This window comes from Bos taurus, chromosome 2, assembly GCF_002263795.3.
Source record: "Bos taurus isolate L1 Dominette 01449 registration number 42190680 breed Hereford chromosome 2, ARS-UCD2.0, whole genome shotgun sequence".
Taxonomy (NCBI): domain Eukaryota; kingdom Metazoa; phylum Chordata; class Mammalia; order Artiodactyla; family Bovidae; genus Bos; species Bos taurus.
In genome coordinates this window covers 23,261,308-23,275,268 of record NC_037329.1, presented here as the reverse complement: position 1 = coordinate 23,275,268, position 13,961 = coordinate 23,261,308, and the positions used below count along the sequence as shown (strand labels likewise).

At 42.6% G+C, this 13,961-nt stretch overlaps 1 protein-coding gene across 1 annotated transcript; it reads left to right on the top strand.

Annotated features, from left to right (window-relative positions):
* Positions 1–11,696: 11,696 nt before the first annotated feature.
* LOC107132247 (ubiquitin-like protein 5) lies at positions 11,697–12,142 on the top strand. The gene has a single exon (XM_015475043.3). The coding sequence runs from the start codon at positions 11,807–11,809 to the stop codon at positions 12,026–12,028; it is 222 nt and encodes a 73-aa protein (XP_015330529.1). The 5' UTR covers positions 11,697–11,806; the 3' UTR covers positions 12,029–12,142.
* The last annotated feature ends 1,819 nt before the right edge of the window (positions 12,143–13,961 follow it).

Here is a 13,961-nt window from a genome sequence, read left to right as displayed (position 1 = left end):
ACCCAAGTACTAAAGATTTTCATCATAAACCTACCTCTTCCTTGATTTACATTAGGAGTTTTTTCTTTGGTCACTACAAAGAGTTCCTTTTGCATTTTGCTAAAGGTGCCCTATTTTCCTTCATACATTTGTTACTCCTTCATACTGGAAACTGGAAGATGAGCCAAAATGAATTCAGGCAGGAGTCTGAGGAAGCTGAGAGTCCACAGAAGCACCAGATGTTTTCTGCTTCTGAGTCACTAATCTTCCCCTCATTTTGAGCTTAGGAGACTGTTACCTGCAAAGTTAGGGTGTGCTTAGTCACTCAGTCGTGTCTGACTCTTTGCAACACTATGGACTGTAGCCCGCCAGGCTCCTCGGTCCATAGGGATTCTCCAGGCAAGAATACTGGACTGGGTGCCATGTCCTCCAGGGGATCTTCCCAACCCAGGGATCAAACCCAGGTCTCCTGCATAACTGGCAGATTCTTTCCCATCGGAGCCACCAGGGAAGCTCGCAAAGCTAGGGGCAGACTAATAATACAAGCTGAGTTGTATCTGTCTTTAAATCTTGTGTTAAAACCATCCATAGATCTGATGTTAAGGATAAAGAGGAAAGTTACACTCCAATTTGTACTTTCTACAGATGTGCTCCATTCTGAATTACAGAAGCTGTATCTTAAAATATAAGGGTAAGATCTTTGTAGATAAGATGGGGCATAACTTGCATATATGTTGTACATATTTGCTTAGAATCCATGCTCGATTAAGTGGGTTTAGCTCAATGTTCGTAAAATAAATTTAAACATTGATACTGCAGCCACCTGCAAGCTTCAATATCAGAAAAAATTAGTAAAAGACACGGCTGACTTTTAAATGAGTTAATTTGATGATATCACCACAAAAGACCTTCACACAGAAAGAAAAACAAATACGGCTAATTTGACAGGAGAGATTCAAAGTGGTGAGTTGCTAAAAAATAATATAGACTTCTCCCAAATGAGGAAGAAGAGTAAAATGTTCAAGCTATTTTAGGTAACCATTTGACAAGTAGTTGTGAGGGTATTTTTTTAAATCCTGAAAAAAGACACTTTTAAATGGAAAGAACTGGAAATCCTTACTTTCCTGTGAATAGTCTCATCATTTTAAAAAAAAGACCACTTCCCATCCACTTTCAGCAGGAGAAGACATTACATAATAAGCATGAGCAGCAGCCCTTTGGTTCGGTCACCACAGTGTAATGCCAGTGGTAAAGGATGTCATGGGCACTCGCATCTGAACTTCACTGAGATCAGTTTGGGGAGCAGCTCCCAGAGAGCTCTGGCTTGCTCCTAGGTCTGAAGCTTTGTGCAACCCTGAACATCTCTCTTGTTTCAAACCTTGTGTAATCTGGAAAACCCAAATTACATGAGGCCAATAATGATGTATGTTTGCCAAGGCTATGCAAAATTGAGAGAGAATCACTGTCTTCGTTGTATTAATATCAGTTTCCTAAGACTGTCTGGACAGAATTTACTGTCTTACAGTTCTGGAGGCCAGAAGTCCCAAATCAAAGTGTCAGCGGGGCTGTGCATCCTTGGAAGGTGCTGGAGAAGGGTCTGTTTTGGGGCTCTCTCCAAGCTTCTAGTTGTTCCTTGGCTTGTGGCCCCATAACTTCAGTCTTCACATGGCTTCCTTCTGTGTGTGTCCATGTGGCCAAATTTCCCCTTTTTATAAGGGCACGGTCATATTGGATTACAGGCCTACACTGTTCCTACGCTGTGCTCGCGCTCAGTCACTCAGTATGTCCGACTCTTTGCAACCCCATGGACTGTAGCCCACCAGGTCCCTCTGTCCATGGGATTTTTCAGGTAAGACTACTGAGTCAGTTGCCATTTTCACTCCAGAGTATCTTCCTGATCCAGGGATTGAACCCATGTCTCTGTGTTTCCTACACTGGCAGGCAGATTCTTTGCCACTGTGCCACCTAGAAGCCCGTATTCCTATATGAGCTTATCTTAATTTTCTATTAAGAAAATGATCCTATTTCCAAATAAGGTCTGAGGTGCTTGGGCTTAAGACTTCAGCATATTTGGCGTGAGGGGACACAGTTCAGTCCCTACCATTCACCAAGTAGATTTCCTATATGTTAAACTCCATTCCACCCCTGCTGCTGGATGGGGTTGTTTCTAACTTTTCCAGTGGAAAAAAGTCCCCAAAGAAATGACCCTGAGCAGAGGGAAGGCTGGTGAGAAACTCAGCTGCTAGTGAATTTTCAACTCGAGTTTGAAATCATTTTTCTTCTTGGTGAGTGCAGACTGAAACAGCAATGAAGACTCTCAAATCTATAATGTCAGTCTTGTCAACAAGGAAATCTGCATCACTGTCCTTCCAAGTGAATCTTTTCACAGGCTTTCACTCTGATTTCACGGCTTCTGCAGTTCAATTCCCATTTGACTATCCCAAAGAGGAATCAAGTGCTCTTTTGCTTATTCTTGATGTGGTTGTAGGAGACTAGAGAAATAACCATTCACAGAGAGAACATCCAGAATTAGTGGACCAGGATTAATACCTGTTGGGAAACAGGGATAAAAGGAACTCTCCTGGAAGGCAGAGAAAGTTCTGCTGGAGGGTGGAAGGTCCCATGCAGCTGCAGTCCATGGCAGCAATTTCTTTACTCTGGTGAAGTTCATCTAAGTTCAAAGTTACACAGACCAACCCCTTCTCTTCAGGACTTTGCAAATTCAATCTCCTTTTACCTTCTCCTTTTCTGATAACTGGCAAGATCATTTGAAGTGATCTGAAACCAGATTTCAAATTCTAATTGAGGATTTGAAAGCTGATGGCCAAATCACTGGTCTTCTCGGGGAGCTCAGTGGATAAAGAATCTGCCTGCGATGCAGGAGACCCCACAGATTCAATCCCTGCATCGGGAAGATCCCCTGGAGAGCAGAGCAACCCACTCCAGTATTCTAGCCTTGGAGAATCCTATGGGCAGAGGAGCCTGGCAGGCTACAGTCCACAGATTCACACAGAGTCGGACATGACTGAAGCGACTGAATGCGCATGCACGGGCCAAATTATTCACGATTTCTGGTAAAATTTATGCCTCTTTTCTCTTACTCTTGGGTAAATGGCCAAAAATAAGAAGGAGATTGGGAAAAAATGGCTACAGAGAAAACCAAAAATAAAAGCAAAAAGTAATCAAATTAGAGAGATCATATTAGGAAAACAAGGGCTAAATGAGAAGGGGGAGGGAGTTAATAGCAGGTGTAAAAAAGTGTTAGAAAACACAAACCTGTTGCTGAATAAGAGATTAGAACTTTTTTTTTCTAGACTTCATCTCCAAAAACTTCCTTCTAACTAATAATGCTGCAGATCTTGGGTTGCCTTGGTGTTGGCAGTAAAGGAGCCAATGAGATAATGTCACTGATTATCCCTCAGGGCTCCAGGAATAAGACAATACATCCAGTGTTTATCTTCAAAACAGTAACCAAGACAAAAAGTAGTCCCTTCCTAAGTCTTTGCCCACCAGGAAGTCCCTCATTCGGATCAAATCCCCACGGATTTTGAATAAAGAAGGGCAGATCCAGAGTCTTCCAACAATGAACTCATGGCCTCTGATCCAGAATGTATATCCATGATCAGACTCTGCTGATGTGGGGCGTGTGGACATGCCTTCCACAAAGACAGCCACATGGATTTATCTCATAGTTTCAAGGACTCTAGTGGCTCGAAGGCATTTTTTCTTCTGTATTGTTGGATCCCTAAGAATAGGCATGGCCAGTGGGATCCTGCCAGTTTGCTTTCTTAGTTTCTTTCTCTTTTTTTAAAATTTATTTTTAATTGGAATATAATTGCTTTACAATGTTGTGTTGGTTTCTGCTGTACAACAACCTGAGTCAGTCATAAGTATACATATATCCCCTCCCTCTTAATGCTCCCTCCCACCTCCAACCCCATCCCACGCCTCTAGGTCAGCACAGAGCACTGGATTGAGCTTCCTGTATTATACAGCAACTTCCCACTAGCTATCTATTTCACTGATGGTAATATATATGTTTCCATTCCACTCCCTCAATTCATCCAGCTCTCTCCTTTCCCCTGCTGTGTTCACAAGTTTGTTCTCTATGTCTGAGTCATCTCTATTCCTGCCTTGCAAATAGGTTCATCAGCACCGTTTTTCTAAATTCCATATCTAGTTTCTTTATTTCATTTGGATGTTCTGTGGAAGAATGTGCTTCCTGGCTTGTCTAGGTTGTTGGCAGAATCCCGTTTTGGGGGGCTCTAGAATTGTGGACCTTGTTTCTTTTCCAGCCATCAGCTGGGAGCTGCCTTTAGCCCCTGGAGACCACCCTTACTCCCTGCTGCTTGGCCCCCTTCATCATCAAAATCAGCAGTGGAGAACGTTTCCATGTTGAGCCCCCCTTGTTCTTCCAATCTCTTACTTTCTTGTTTTTTGCAACTAGTCAGAGAAAATCCTCTTTCTTTAAAGGGCTCATATAATTAGGTCAGGCCCATTGGGATAATCTCCCTATTTTAAGGTCAACTAGGCTGGGACCTTAATTACATCTGCAAAATCCTGTTGTTGCAGTTTGACTGAATAACTGGGGAAAGGAGCATGCGTGTCAAGGGCTGGGAAACTTGGGAAACTATCTTAGAATTCTGCCAGCCACAGAACCCTTCCTGCACTGAATTTTAGTGGTGGTTCTGCAGAAACAGTAACAGGCCAATTTGCTATATGTATAGACATATATCTCTAAATAACAGAAGACTGCAGATATTGCATGATGTATTTTTCAAGATTGCTACAGTGTTTTTTAAAAAACCATCTTACCATTTACAAAAACAATTCTTAACACCTTTGCATCAGAGTGGCTTGAAAACCAGAGTGGTGGATCTCCAGAGTTGAGGGAGTCGATGGTAGTCACTATAGGGAGGCTGGTTCTTAGGAGAAATTGTAAGACCTTGTGTGGCCCCACTATCAGGCCAGCTGCTTTCAGTCTGTTGATTTAATAAGCACTTAATATGATCATTTTGCTCTTAAGTCTGAATTTTGTAGCAAGAGCATAAACTTGTACTGAGGGCTCAATTTTGCTAGCATAATAATAAATCTTAGACATAGAATCTGAAATAAATAAAACAATATTGTGACTCGCAAAGACCAAAATAAAAAGACATAATCACACCACCCAGAGTCAACCACTATTAAGTTTTTGACTTTTTGTCTCAGTCTTTTTTTCTCTTTCCCTATACATAAACATATGTGTTAGTCAGGACCACATAGTAATCTGAAAAGAGAACATTTACTATAAAGGACTACTGATTATGACATAGGCATAATTAGGAAAGTGAAAAGAAAAGTCTGAAGAATACCCTAGGGCTGAGAAAGAGCATCCCAGAGAGGCACAACTTGAAAGGGAGCCCTCTTGCCAAGACAGAGGGCCATCTGGCTGGAAAGGAGGACATGTCTGCAGCCTCCCTGGTTGGGGTCATTTTCTGGGCTGCCTGAGCCAGTACTGGTCCACAGCCGCTGGGCAAGCAGAAGACACACCTCTGCAGGGCAGGCGCTCAGAGGCAGTCGGGGTAGTGAGAGTCACCTTCCTGGCGGGGTAGGGTGATGGTGGTCTCGCTGGGAGTGCCACTGCAAGTGGTTGCTGGCTGGGGAGGGGCCAGTACTTTCAGAGGGACTGCATACTCTGGGTGGGTGGCTGGTGCAGGGCCTCTGACTGTGGCGAAGGAGCAAGAATAGAAACAAAGAGAAGCTTCTGAACCAGGAGGGGAAGCTGCTTCTTCCTACATTGTTCCTCCCGCTCCCTCTAGTAACAAACCTAAGGTGGAGCTCACTGCAAAGGAAAAGTGTTCGAAGGGTACAGCCCATTAAGGCAGATGTAATGAAAGTGGGTTTGGAGCTGAGAGGCAATATATTGCCAAGCTGAGATCACAACATATACCTCATTTTGTAACTTGTTTGGCTTACTTAACATACTAGAAACATCTTCCCATGTGATAAAAATAGTCTTCTGCAACATAATTTTTAATGGATATGTGATATTTCGTATTATGGGTGACTCATAACTTATTTAGGCAATACCCATTTTGGGGACTGAGGTTATTTCTAACCTATATTGATAATAAACAGTGTTGCAATAAATATTCTAGGAGTCAATTCCTTAGGATGAAGTCCTAGCAATGGGATTTCTGGGTCAAAGAGTATATCCATTCTTCATATTTTTGATGCACACTCTGAAATTTCCCTTCAGAAAGATAACAGTATGTCTTAAAGCATTAAGTACTGGTAAACTTACTGCATTTCATTTTTAATGTGTTCTAATTTTAAAAACATGCTAATTAAGTGAATTTCATGATGATAATGAAATAGTCTTGGGTAAAACAATTTTTATAGCAGCATTTAATAATGACTGATACCAAAGACTTACTTAAAATGATAATGAAGTGGCTATTAGTACCAGTGCCAAAGAGAAGGAAATGCTCAGAACCTACAAATGAAGACTCTGATTATTCCAAACATAAATCTCAGACTGTAAACACAAAATCTATTGGAACCAATCATTTTTATGGTTTACAAAGGAAGAGACAGAAATTTAACAGGCTACTCCAAAAGGATTGCTTTAAAAAAAAATCAGTAATAATTAGATTTCTGGTTTTCGGTCAGAAAAATACAATGGAAAAAAAAAACCTAGAAAGAAAAAAGAGGCTGTCAAGTGGCCCAAACTCTGTTCTTCCACTGCAGAGGGTATGGGTCTGACAATTAAGATTCTACATGCCTTGTGGCTCAGACGAAAAAAAAAAAAGCAGAAATAAAAAACATATGAAATCAAGAAGGAAGGAAGAAAGGGAAAAAGGAAGGAAAGAAAGAGAACAAGAAATCAGGGAGATTTAATAAAAGAGGCAGGGTAAAGCCATTATGGAAAATGCTATGGAAGTTTCTCAAAAAAATTAAAAAGACTAAAACCATACATATGTGCATGCTGAGTCACTTCAGTCGTGTCCAACTCTTTGCGACCCTATGGATTGTAGACCTCCAGGCTCCTCTGTTCATGGACTTCTCCAAGCAAGAATACTGGAGTGGGTTGCCATGTACTCCTCCGAGAGATCTTCCTAACCCAGGAATTGAACCTGCGGTTCTTATATCTAAGTAAAACCATATGACCTAGCAATCCCACTTCTCAGTGTATATCCAAAGGAAATGAAAACAGAATATTGAAAGTATATCTGTACTAGAATGTTCATTGCAGTATTATTCACAATAGCCAAGTGTCTGTCAATGGAAATAGCCTAAGTGTCCATCAGTCGTCGTCGTCATGAAGTCGCTCAGTCGTGTCCGACTCTTTGCAATCCCATGGACTGTAGTCTACCAGGCTTCTCTGTCCATGGGATTTTCCAGGCAAGAGTATTGGAGTGGGTTGCCATTTCCTTCTCCAAAGTGTCCATCAATGGAGGAATAGATAAAGAAGAGGTGAAATATATATAATATCTATAACATATATTACCATATAATTATAATGTTAACAATTAGAATATAATATAATCATAATATTAATTTATAATTATAATATAACAATAATGTATTGTACATATGATATTATTCAGTCATTAGGAAGAAAGAAATCCTGCTATTTGTGACAAAATGGTTGGACCTTGAGAGTATTATGCTAAGGGAAATAAACCAAACAGAGGAAGACAAATACTGCATGGTATCACTTATATGTGGAATAAAAAAAAAAAAAAAAAAAAGACTTAAACCTCATAGAAACAGTGAGCAGAAAAGTGCTGCCAGGGAAGAGGGGCGGGGGATATGGAGAGATTGGTAAAAGGATACAGACTTAGAGCCACAGGATAAATAAGGCTGAGGATATAATGGAAAATGTGGCAACCATAGTTGAAAACACTGTATTGCATAATTGAAATTTGCTAAAATATGAATAGAACTTAAATGTTCTCCAAAAACGCAAAGAAAAGATAATTGAAGTGATTGATGTGTTAATTAACTTGGGACAAATTCCTCACGATGTACATGTATATTAAATCACGGCTTTAAATATCCTACAATTGAATTTATCAATTACACCTCCATAAAGCTGAAATTAAAAATTTTAAAAAAAGAGGCAGAAAGGAGAGAGTAATGAAGAAAAGAAGGAAAACTAGAAGGAAAGAAAATATAAAGAGTGCAAAAACAGAACACAGGCAAAGAAGAGAAAACAATTTTAAGCAAACTCCATCTCTGGGATGGTAATATTTAGTTGATTAATATCAAAACATTTTTAAGTGCTAGGAATACACAGCTTAAGAAAGACATGCTTTCGTAAAATAAGTCTTAATTGCTCAACGTGCCAGAGAAGTGGAGATGGCAGTGTTTTTGTGGCACTTATGTGGTGGTGCCCTGTCATCATGGAAGTCAGTACAGAAGGGCATGCATTTCTGCAGGACAGAGGAGCCTGACAGTTCATGGGGTTTCAAGAGTCAGACACGACTTCCCAACTAAAGAGAGAGAGAGAGAGAGAGAGAGAGAGAGAGAGAGAGGTAGTCTCCAGTGCTTTCATTTGCTATTAAATGCCTCAAAATAAGCGGCACGTGTATCTCAACAAAGAAGCTTTGGTGTCCACACAGGGAGTATTTCTACCAGGGGGTGGTAGAATTTACCTGCTGACTGGTTGGTCATGGCAAGCAGATTTCTCAACAGGTGGGATGCAGGCCTGGCTTGCAAAGGAGCCAGAACAATGTCAAGGCTGCTGAGGGGAGGTGGGTCTTCCTCCACGTGGCCTGCATTCCAGCCCTGGTACATGCTCTCTGGAGGCCACAGGGTCATCATGCCAGAAAGGGTGGTGCAAAAGACATGGAAAACACTGATCCATGTGCACAGAGATCCAGTGCTCTCTATGCTTAGGATGTAGTTATTTCTCTGAGCTTGTTCTGACAGTTATTTTTGGCACAAAGAGCTCTATCAAACGGGGTGAAAGTAAGTCAGTAAGGCTGAGGCATGGATGGTCTTTCAGAATATGGGGTTCACCCTACTCTTTGGAAAGAAAGAAATTCATTGCTACTCCTCTGCTATTTCCCTGATCTGTTTGGGAGCTGGCAAACTGATTTGATAAAACAGTGATAGATTTGTCAGATTAAGATAGTAATTTACTTCCATTAATTTGAGAGACATCAGTGTCTCACAGTGAGAAGAAATATGGCTACCCTGGTGGGATACATTTAAATTCATTAGATTTCCTGGCTTTCATCTGAGACAGTGAGACTTTTTCTTCTCAGCCCATAAAGCCTTTCAATTTTTACTTCAAATGGTACTAAACAAGCACTCATCAATTTATACTTTCAATTCTCTTAACAATATCCGGATTGGATGAATCTGTTTAATTAGCAGTGGGTTGATGCTTTCTTGGCCCTCTGCAAGTCCAGTTACCAGAATAAAAGAAACGCACGGAAAGCTGCTGGTTGGAAAAACATGCCTTCTATGATGGCGGGGAACCAGAAGAGACATTCTCCCAACAAATGTTAACCCAGGGAAAAAAATTTGAATATATACAAAAGATTAAATTAACAATAGATGAATGGCAAATGAGAAAGCTGCCAGTGACCAGACTTTCTCAGGAGCCAACCTTTAACAATATGGATTATTTCGGATAATTCATGGTTTGCCACCCTTCATTCTTTGTCTCCTCTATAATATCCAGGGCACATCTTAGACAGATAATTAGGGCATTATCATATGCCTTAACTAAGTCGGACAAATTGCCTTGCACTTCTTGGTAAACCAACCTCAGGCTCTGTCATTAGCCTTGTCTAATTGCTCCAAATAAAGTCTTTGCCTTTTTACCGCATCAACTTTATTTGTCAATACTCAAGCAAGAGTGACTGTTTCCTTTCCTGTCGGGCTCCATGAATACGCTAGTCACTAGGTAACCTTACAGTTAATCCAGGCCACAGCGTGGTAAAATGTAAGAAAATGTAAAGGTCAAAAACATGTTTCTATTATGAAAAAAATGAATGATAATGACATAATTTTTTCAGCTCATCAGGCTCTTTGCTAAGTGCTGCTGTTATTGCCAGATCAGTAGTGTATAACAAAGAAGTGCTTTCTGTAGCCTGCTTCATTAGTCTGCCCTGTAGGACCTCACCTCCAGACCTTTCACTAATCTGTTGGCCAGCTCAATAGTCTTGTTAGTTCTATTCACTTCTTCCTGACAGCGGATTTTCTCAGCTGTAGCCCTTGCAGAGGCCATGGTTAAGGCAGCCAGGTTTGTGTCTAGTTCCTTTAAATAAAAACAGTGAGAGACAACTTTGGACATTGTCAGAACAAGGGAAAAGATCGCCACTGACTTACTTTATATTGCAGAAAGTTAAATTATACAGTGTGCCCCAGAAGTAAACACACCCTCAGATGAGAGGCAGTGCCAGTTCACGCAATGAGAAGGTGCAGTGGGGAAAATGGAAGAAAAGGATATTCGGCGGTTTATGTAATTTTTGTTGTTTGTTCAAAACAGCACCAAGGGGGGAAAATAGGAAACACACACACAAATTCAAAATCCTAGAGGGAAATGGAGAATGCCATTTTCCAGACAAATTACCTGAATTCATGAAGATTTAATGCACTTGATTCGCCTGTACCATTAGTGCCAATAACACACTTAATACAATGTGTCCCAAAACATTTTGCAATGAGAGCCTAAGGCAAGATAAAACCCAGGGGAAGCTTTTAAGGTGGGATTTGAAGAGCTGCGAGGAATCAACAGCTCAGGGGGAGGGAGCCCCAGCGCCGGGGAAGCTGGGGGAGTGTGGAGAAGAGCAGAATTTCCAGCTGAGGATGTAATGGAGATGGGGAGATGGGGGTCCCAGGGAGCTGGCTGCTGGGGTAGGTGGAGCTCAGGGAGGAAAAGCAGGAAAACAAGGTTGTGACTATAGTGTGTGCAAGAGACTTGACCGGTTCTTTGCAAGAGGCAGATTGTGAGAGGAGGGAGATTTGGAGAAACAAAAGGCAACCTCCAAAAAGAATCATGGCTCAGGTAGCAAAAGAACTACCTATTTGTGTGTGTGTGTGTGTGTGTGTGTTTGATTTGCGGATCTCTTTCAAGAAATCACCCACTCACTGAAAGAACCTCCATAAAGACAGGGAGACGGCTGATGCTCTCCACAGTATGTTGGGAAAGCATTTGTAGTAGCAAAGGATAAAGCTCATGACATTGCGTAGAATTTTGTTCACGATAGTTTTATGAAAAAAATGTTAGCACTGGAAATAACTGAATAGAACCACAAAAACTCTCTTCGAATATGTAACATATATAAGAATCTAATGATTCCTTTGATATGACTATGCGTTACTATTAGGAATCTGTTTTCTACTTAGTAAAAATGAGGCCAACAGCCTGACAGGAAATGGGAAAGTACAGTTTATAGAACCTTAGGGAAGAACCTCATTTGGTACTTCTTGGGCTCATAGAATTCTTTCTCAGACTTGTCCTGATCTAGTCACCACTTAAAATTCCTCAAGCCAACGAAACAACCCCCCTCCAACCTTCTGAATTTTCTTCTTCCCTCCCTTCTTTCCAGACAGCTGGCTCATGGTTGTCCACCTGCAAAACCAATGTAAACCATTAAACTGGATTAGGAGGAAAGACCAGATACTGCAGAGTCTTGTCTCATGTTTTACAATATCCATTTGCATTAACAATAACCCAGATGGCAAGTGGCAAGCTTCCCTTAAGAAGACCATTAGAGTCGTGCGAGGAGGTTGTGGCGTCTGCTGCTTCCAGGCGATTTGAGGGAACCCCTGAAGTCTCGATTCAGTTGCCTCCCAGTCCCCGCTTTGTGTTGCTCCAGCCAGGATGATCGAGGTTGTTTGCAACGACCGTCTGGGGAAGAAGGTGCGCGTTAAGTGCAATACGGATGACACCATCGGGGACCTTAAGAAGCTGATCGCAGCCCAAACTGGCACCCGTTGGAACAAGATCGTATTGAAGAAGTGGTACACGATTTTTAAGGACCATATATCTCTGGGGGACTATGAAATCCACGATGGGATGAACCTGGAGCTTTATTACCAATAGAGCAGAATTCCTTCTTCTTGCCCTTCCCCCTCCTCCCACCCTCACTCCCCACACTAATATGGATGCTTGGTTTTGGAAACTCATGTTAATAAAAACTTAGAGGCTGAAAAAAAAAAAGAAGAAGAACATTAGCTTCTAGTTTCTAGAATCCTCTGATCAATCATTTATTAGACATAAATGGCTACTGGATTAGTTTTCTAGGGCTACTATAACAAAGTTCCAGAAACTGGGTGGCCTAAACAGCAGCCATTTATTGTCTGGCAGCTCTCCAGGTTAGATGTCCAAAATCAAGCTGCTGGCAGGTTGGTTTCTTCTGGAGGCGGGGAGAGGGGTCTCCATGCCCGTCTCCTAGCTTCAGGGATCTGTTGGCTATCTTTGGTGCTCCTTGGCTTATAGACGCCTCACCCCATGCCTGCTTTCGTCTTCACATGCCATTCTGAAGTATATTTGGTGTCCTCCTTTTAACCTGATTAACTCTGCAAAGACCCTATCTCCAAATTCAGTCACATTCTGAGGTGCTGAGTTAGCACCTCTACAGATGAATTTGGGGAGCACGCAACTCAGCCCGTAAGAGCTGCCAAGTGCCAAACACTGTGCTATGAACTTGAAGGGGAAGGGTGGTACCAAGATGAATACGGTATGGCCCCTGACCTCCCCGGCTGGCAATTTAGTGAGAGAGGCGGGTTGATATGCAAACGAAGGCAAATAAAAGAAGGGAATTTATAGCCAACTACAGCCACTGCTGGGCCTGAGGGAGCGGGAAGCCCAGGCCGATTGTTTCTGGGGAGGGAGGCGGGGAGAGCTTGGCCCAGGCTTTGACTCGAATTCCCTCTTTATTCATGGGCCTGTGGGCGTGTCGTCCCTCACTCCTCCTGGAAGTAGCTACAGTGGGTACCCTGCTGAGGGGTGGGTAGGGAGGGCAGGGTCCTCGTGCCTCACTGTCAGGTGGGGAGTAAGCCCCTGCTTCTGTGACGGGTGGATGGGAGAGCAGAGCCCTGATGTTCCGGGTCAGGAGGAAGGGAGAGCACCCAGCGCAGACAGACACCTGCAGGGATGGGGTATGGGTGCTGTCTTTAGCCCACGTGCGTCAGGGACCCAGAGCTGGGGGCACGGGAGAGGGGTCCCCGCAGTGGCCTCACAGTTGCACAGCCCTTGGGAAAAAGCAGGCCCAGGATGTCTCTTCAGGTGCTTTCCTGTTCTCTAACCTAAATTCTTCCTCCCGAAGACCCTTCCCTGCGGCCCTCTCTTCAGTCGCCCTGAGAAGGCCAGAGAAAATCCAATCAAAGCAACCACACGAGCTTGAGACTAGTATCCTTTATGGACTGTTAGCAAATTTCAAAGATTTATGGTTCAACTGTTCTTTGGAGGATCATTTGAGTTCCTGCTGGAGGGACTGGAACGGGTGGGAAATGGAAAAAAGAAAGGCAAGGAAAGAAAGAAGGCGGGGATACCGGAAGAGAGGGGAGGGGGGCAGGGAGAGAAGGGACTTCTATGACAGGAACCCAAACCAGACTCTGAGTTGTTTTGTTTTTTTTCCTACTCAAATCCACCACTTCGCAGAGTTACATCTCTAAAACACTGAGTGATTCCCCACTAAAGGCAATTTGTTACTACTCCCATTACCTCTAAGACAAAATCCAGACCCCTTGGCACATCACACTGAACCTCCCAGCCAGGCTGCGGACTCCTGCCAGCTTCTCAAACTTCCCTCCTCTTCTTTCCTACCCCGACCTCTACCCTGCCTCACAGTGGTAATTCCCATTCCTACGACACACCTTGGAGCTGTGTCCTTGCTGTTCTCTCTGCCTAATCTTCCAAATTTGTTCCTCATTTGAATATGTCACCTTCTTTGCAAAAGCTTTCTCTGAACCCCAGGCAAAAGCAGTCACCAGTCACGCCTCCACCCTCCTCTAAGTTGGCACAGCCTTGTTGC

Excerpts from the sequence above, each read along its gene's own strand:
- LOC107132247 (XM_015475043.3), top strand. The coding sequence starts at position 11,807 with ATGATCGAGGTTGTTTGCAACGACCGTCTGGGGAAGAAGGTGCGCGTT.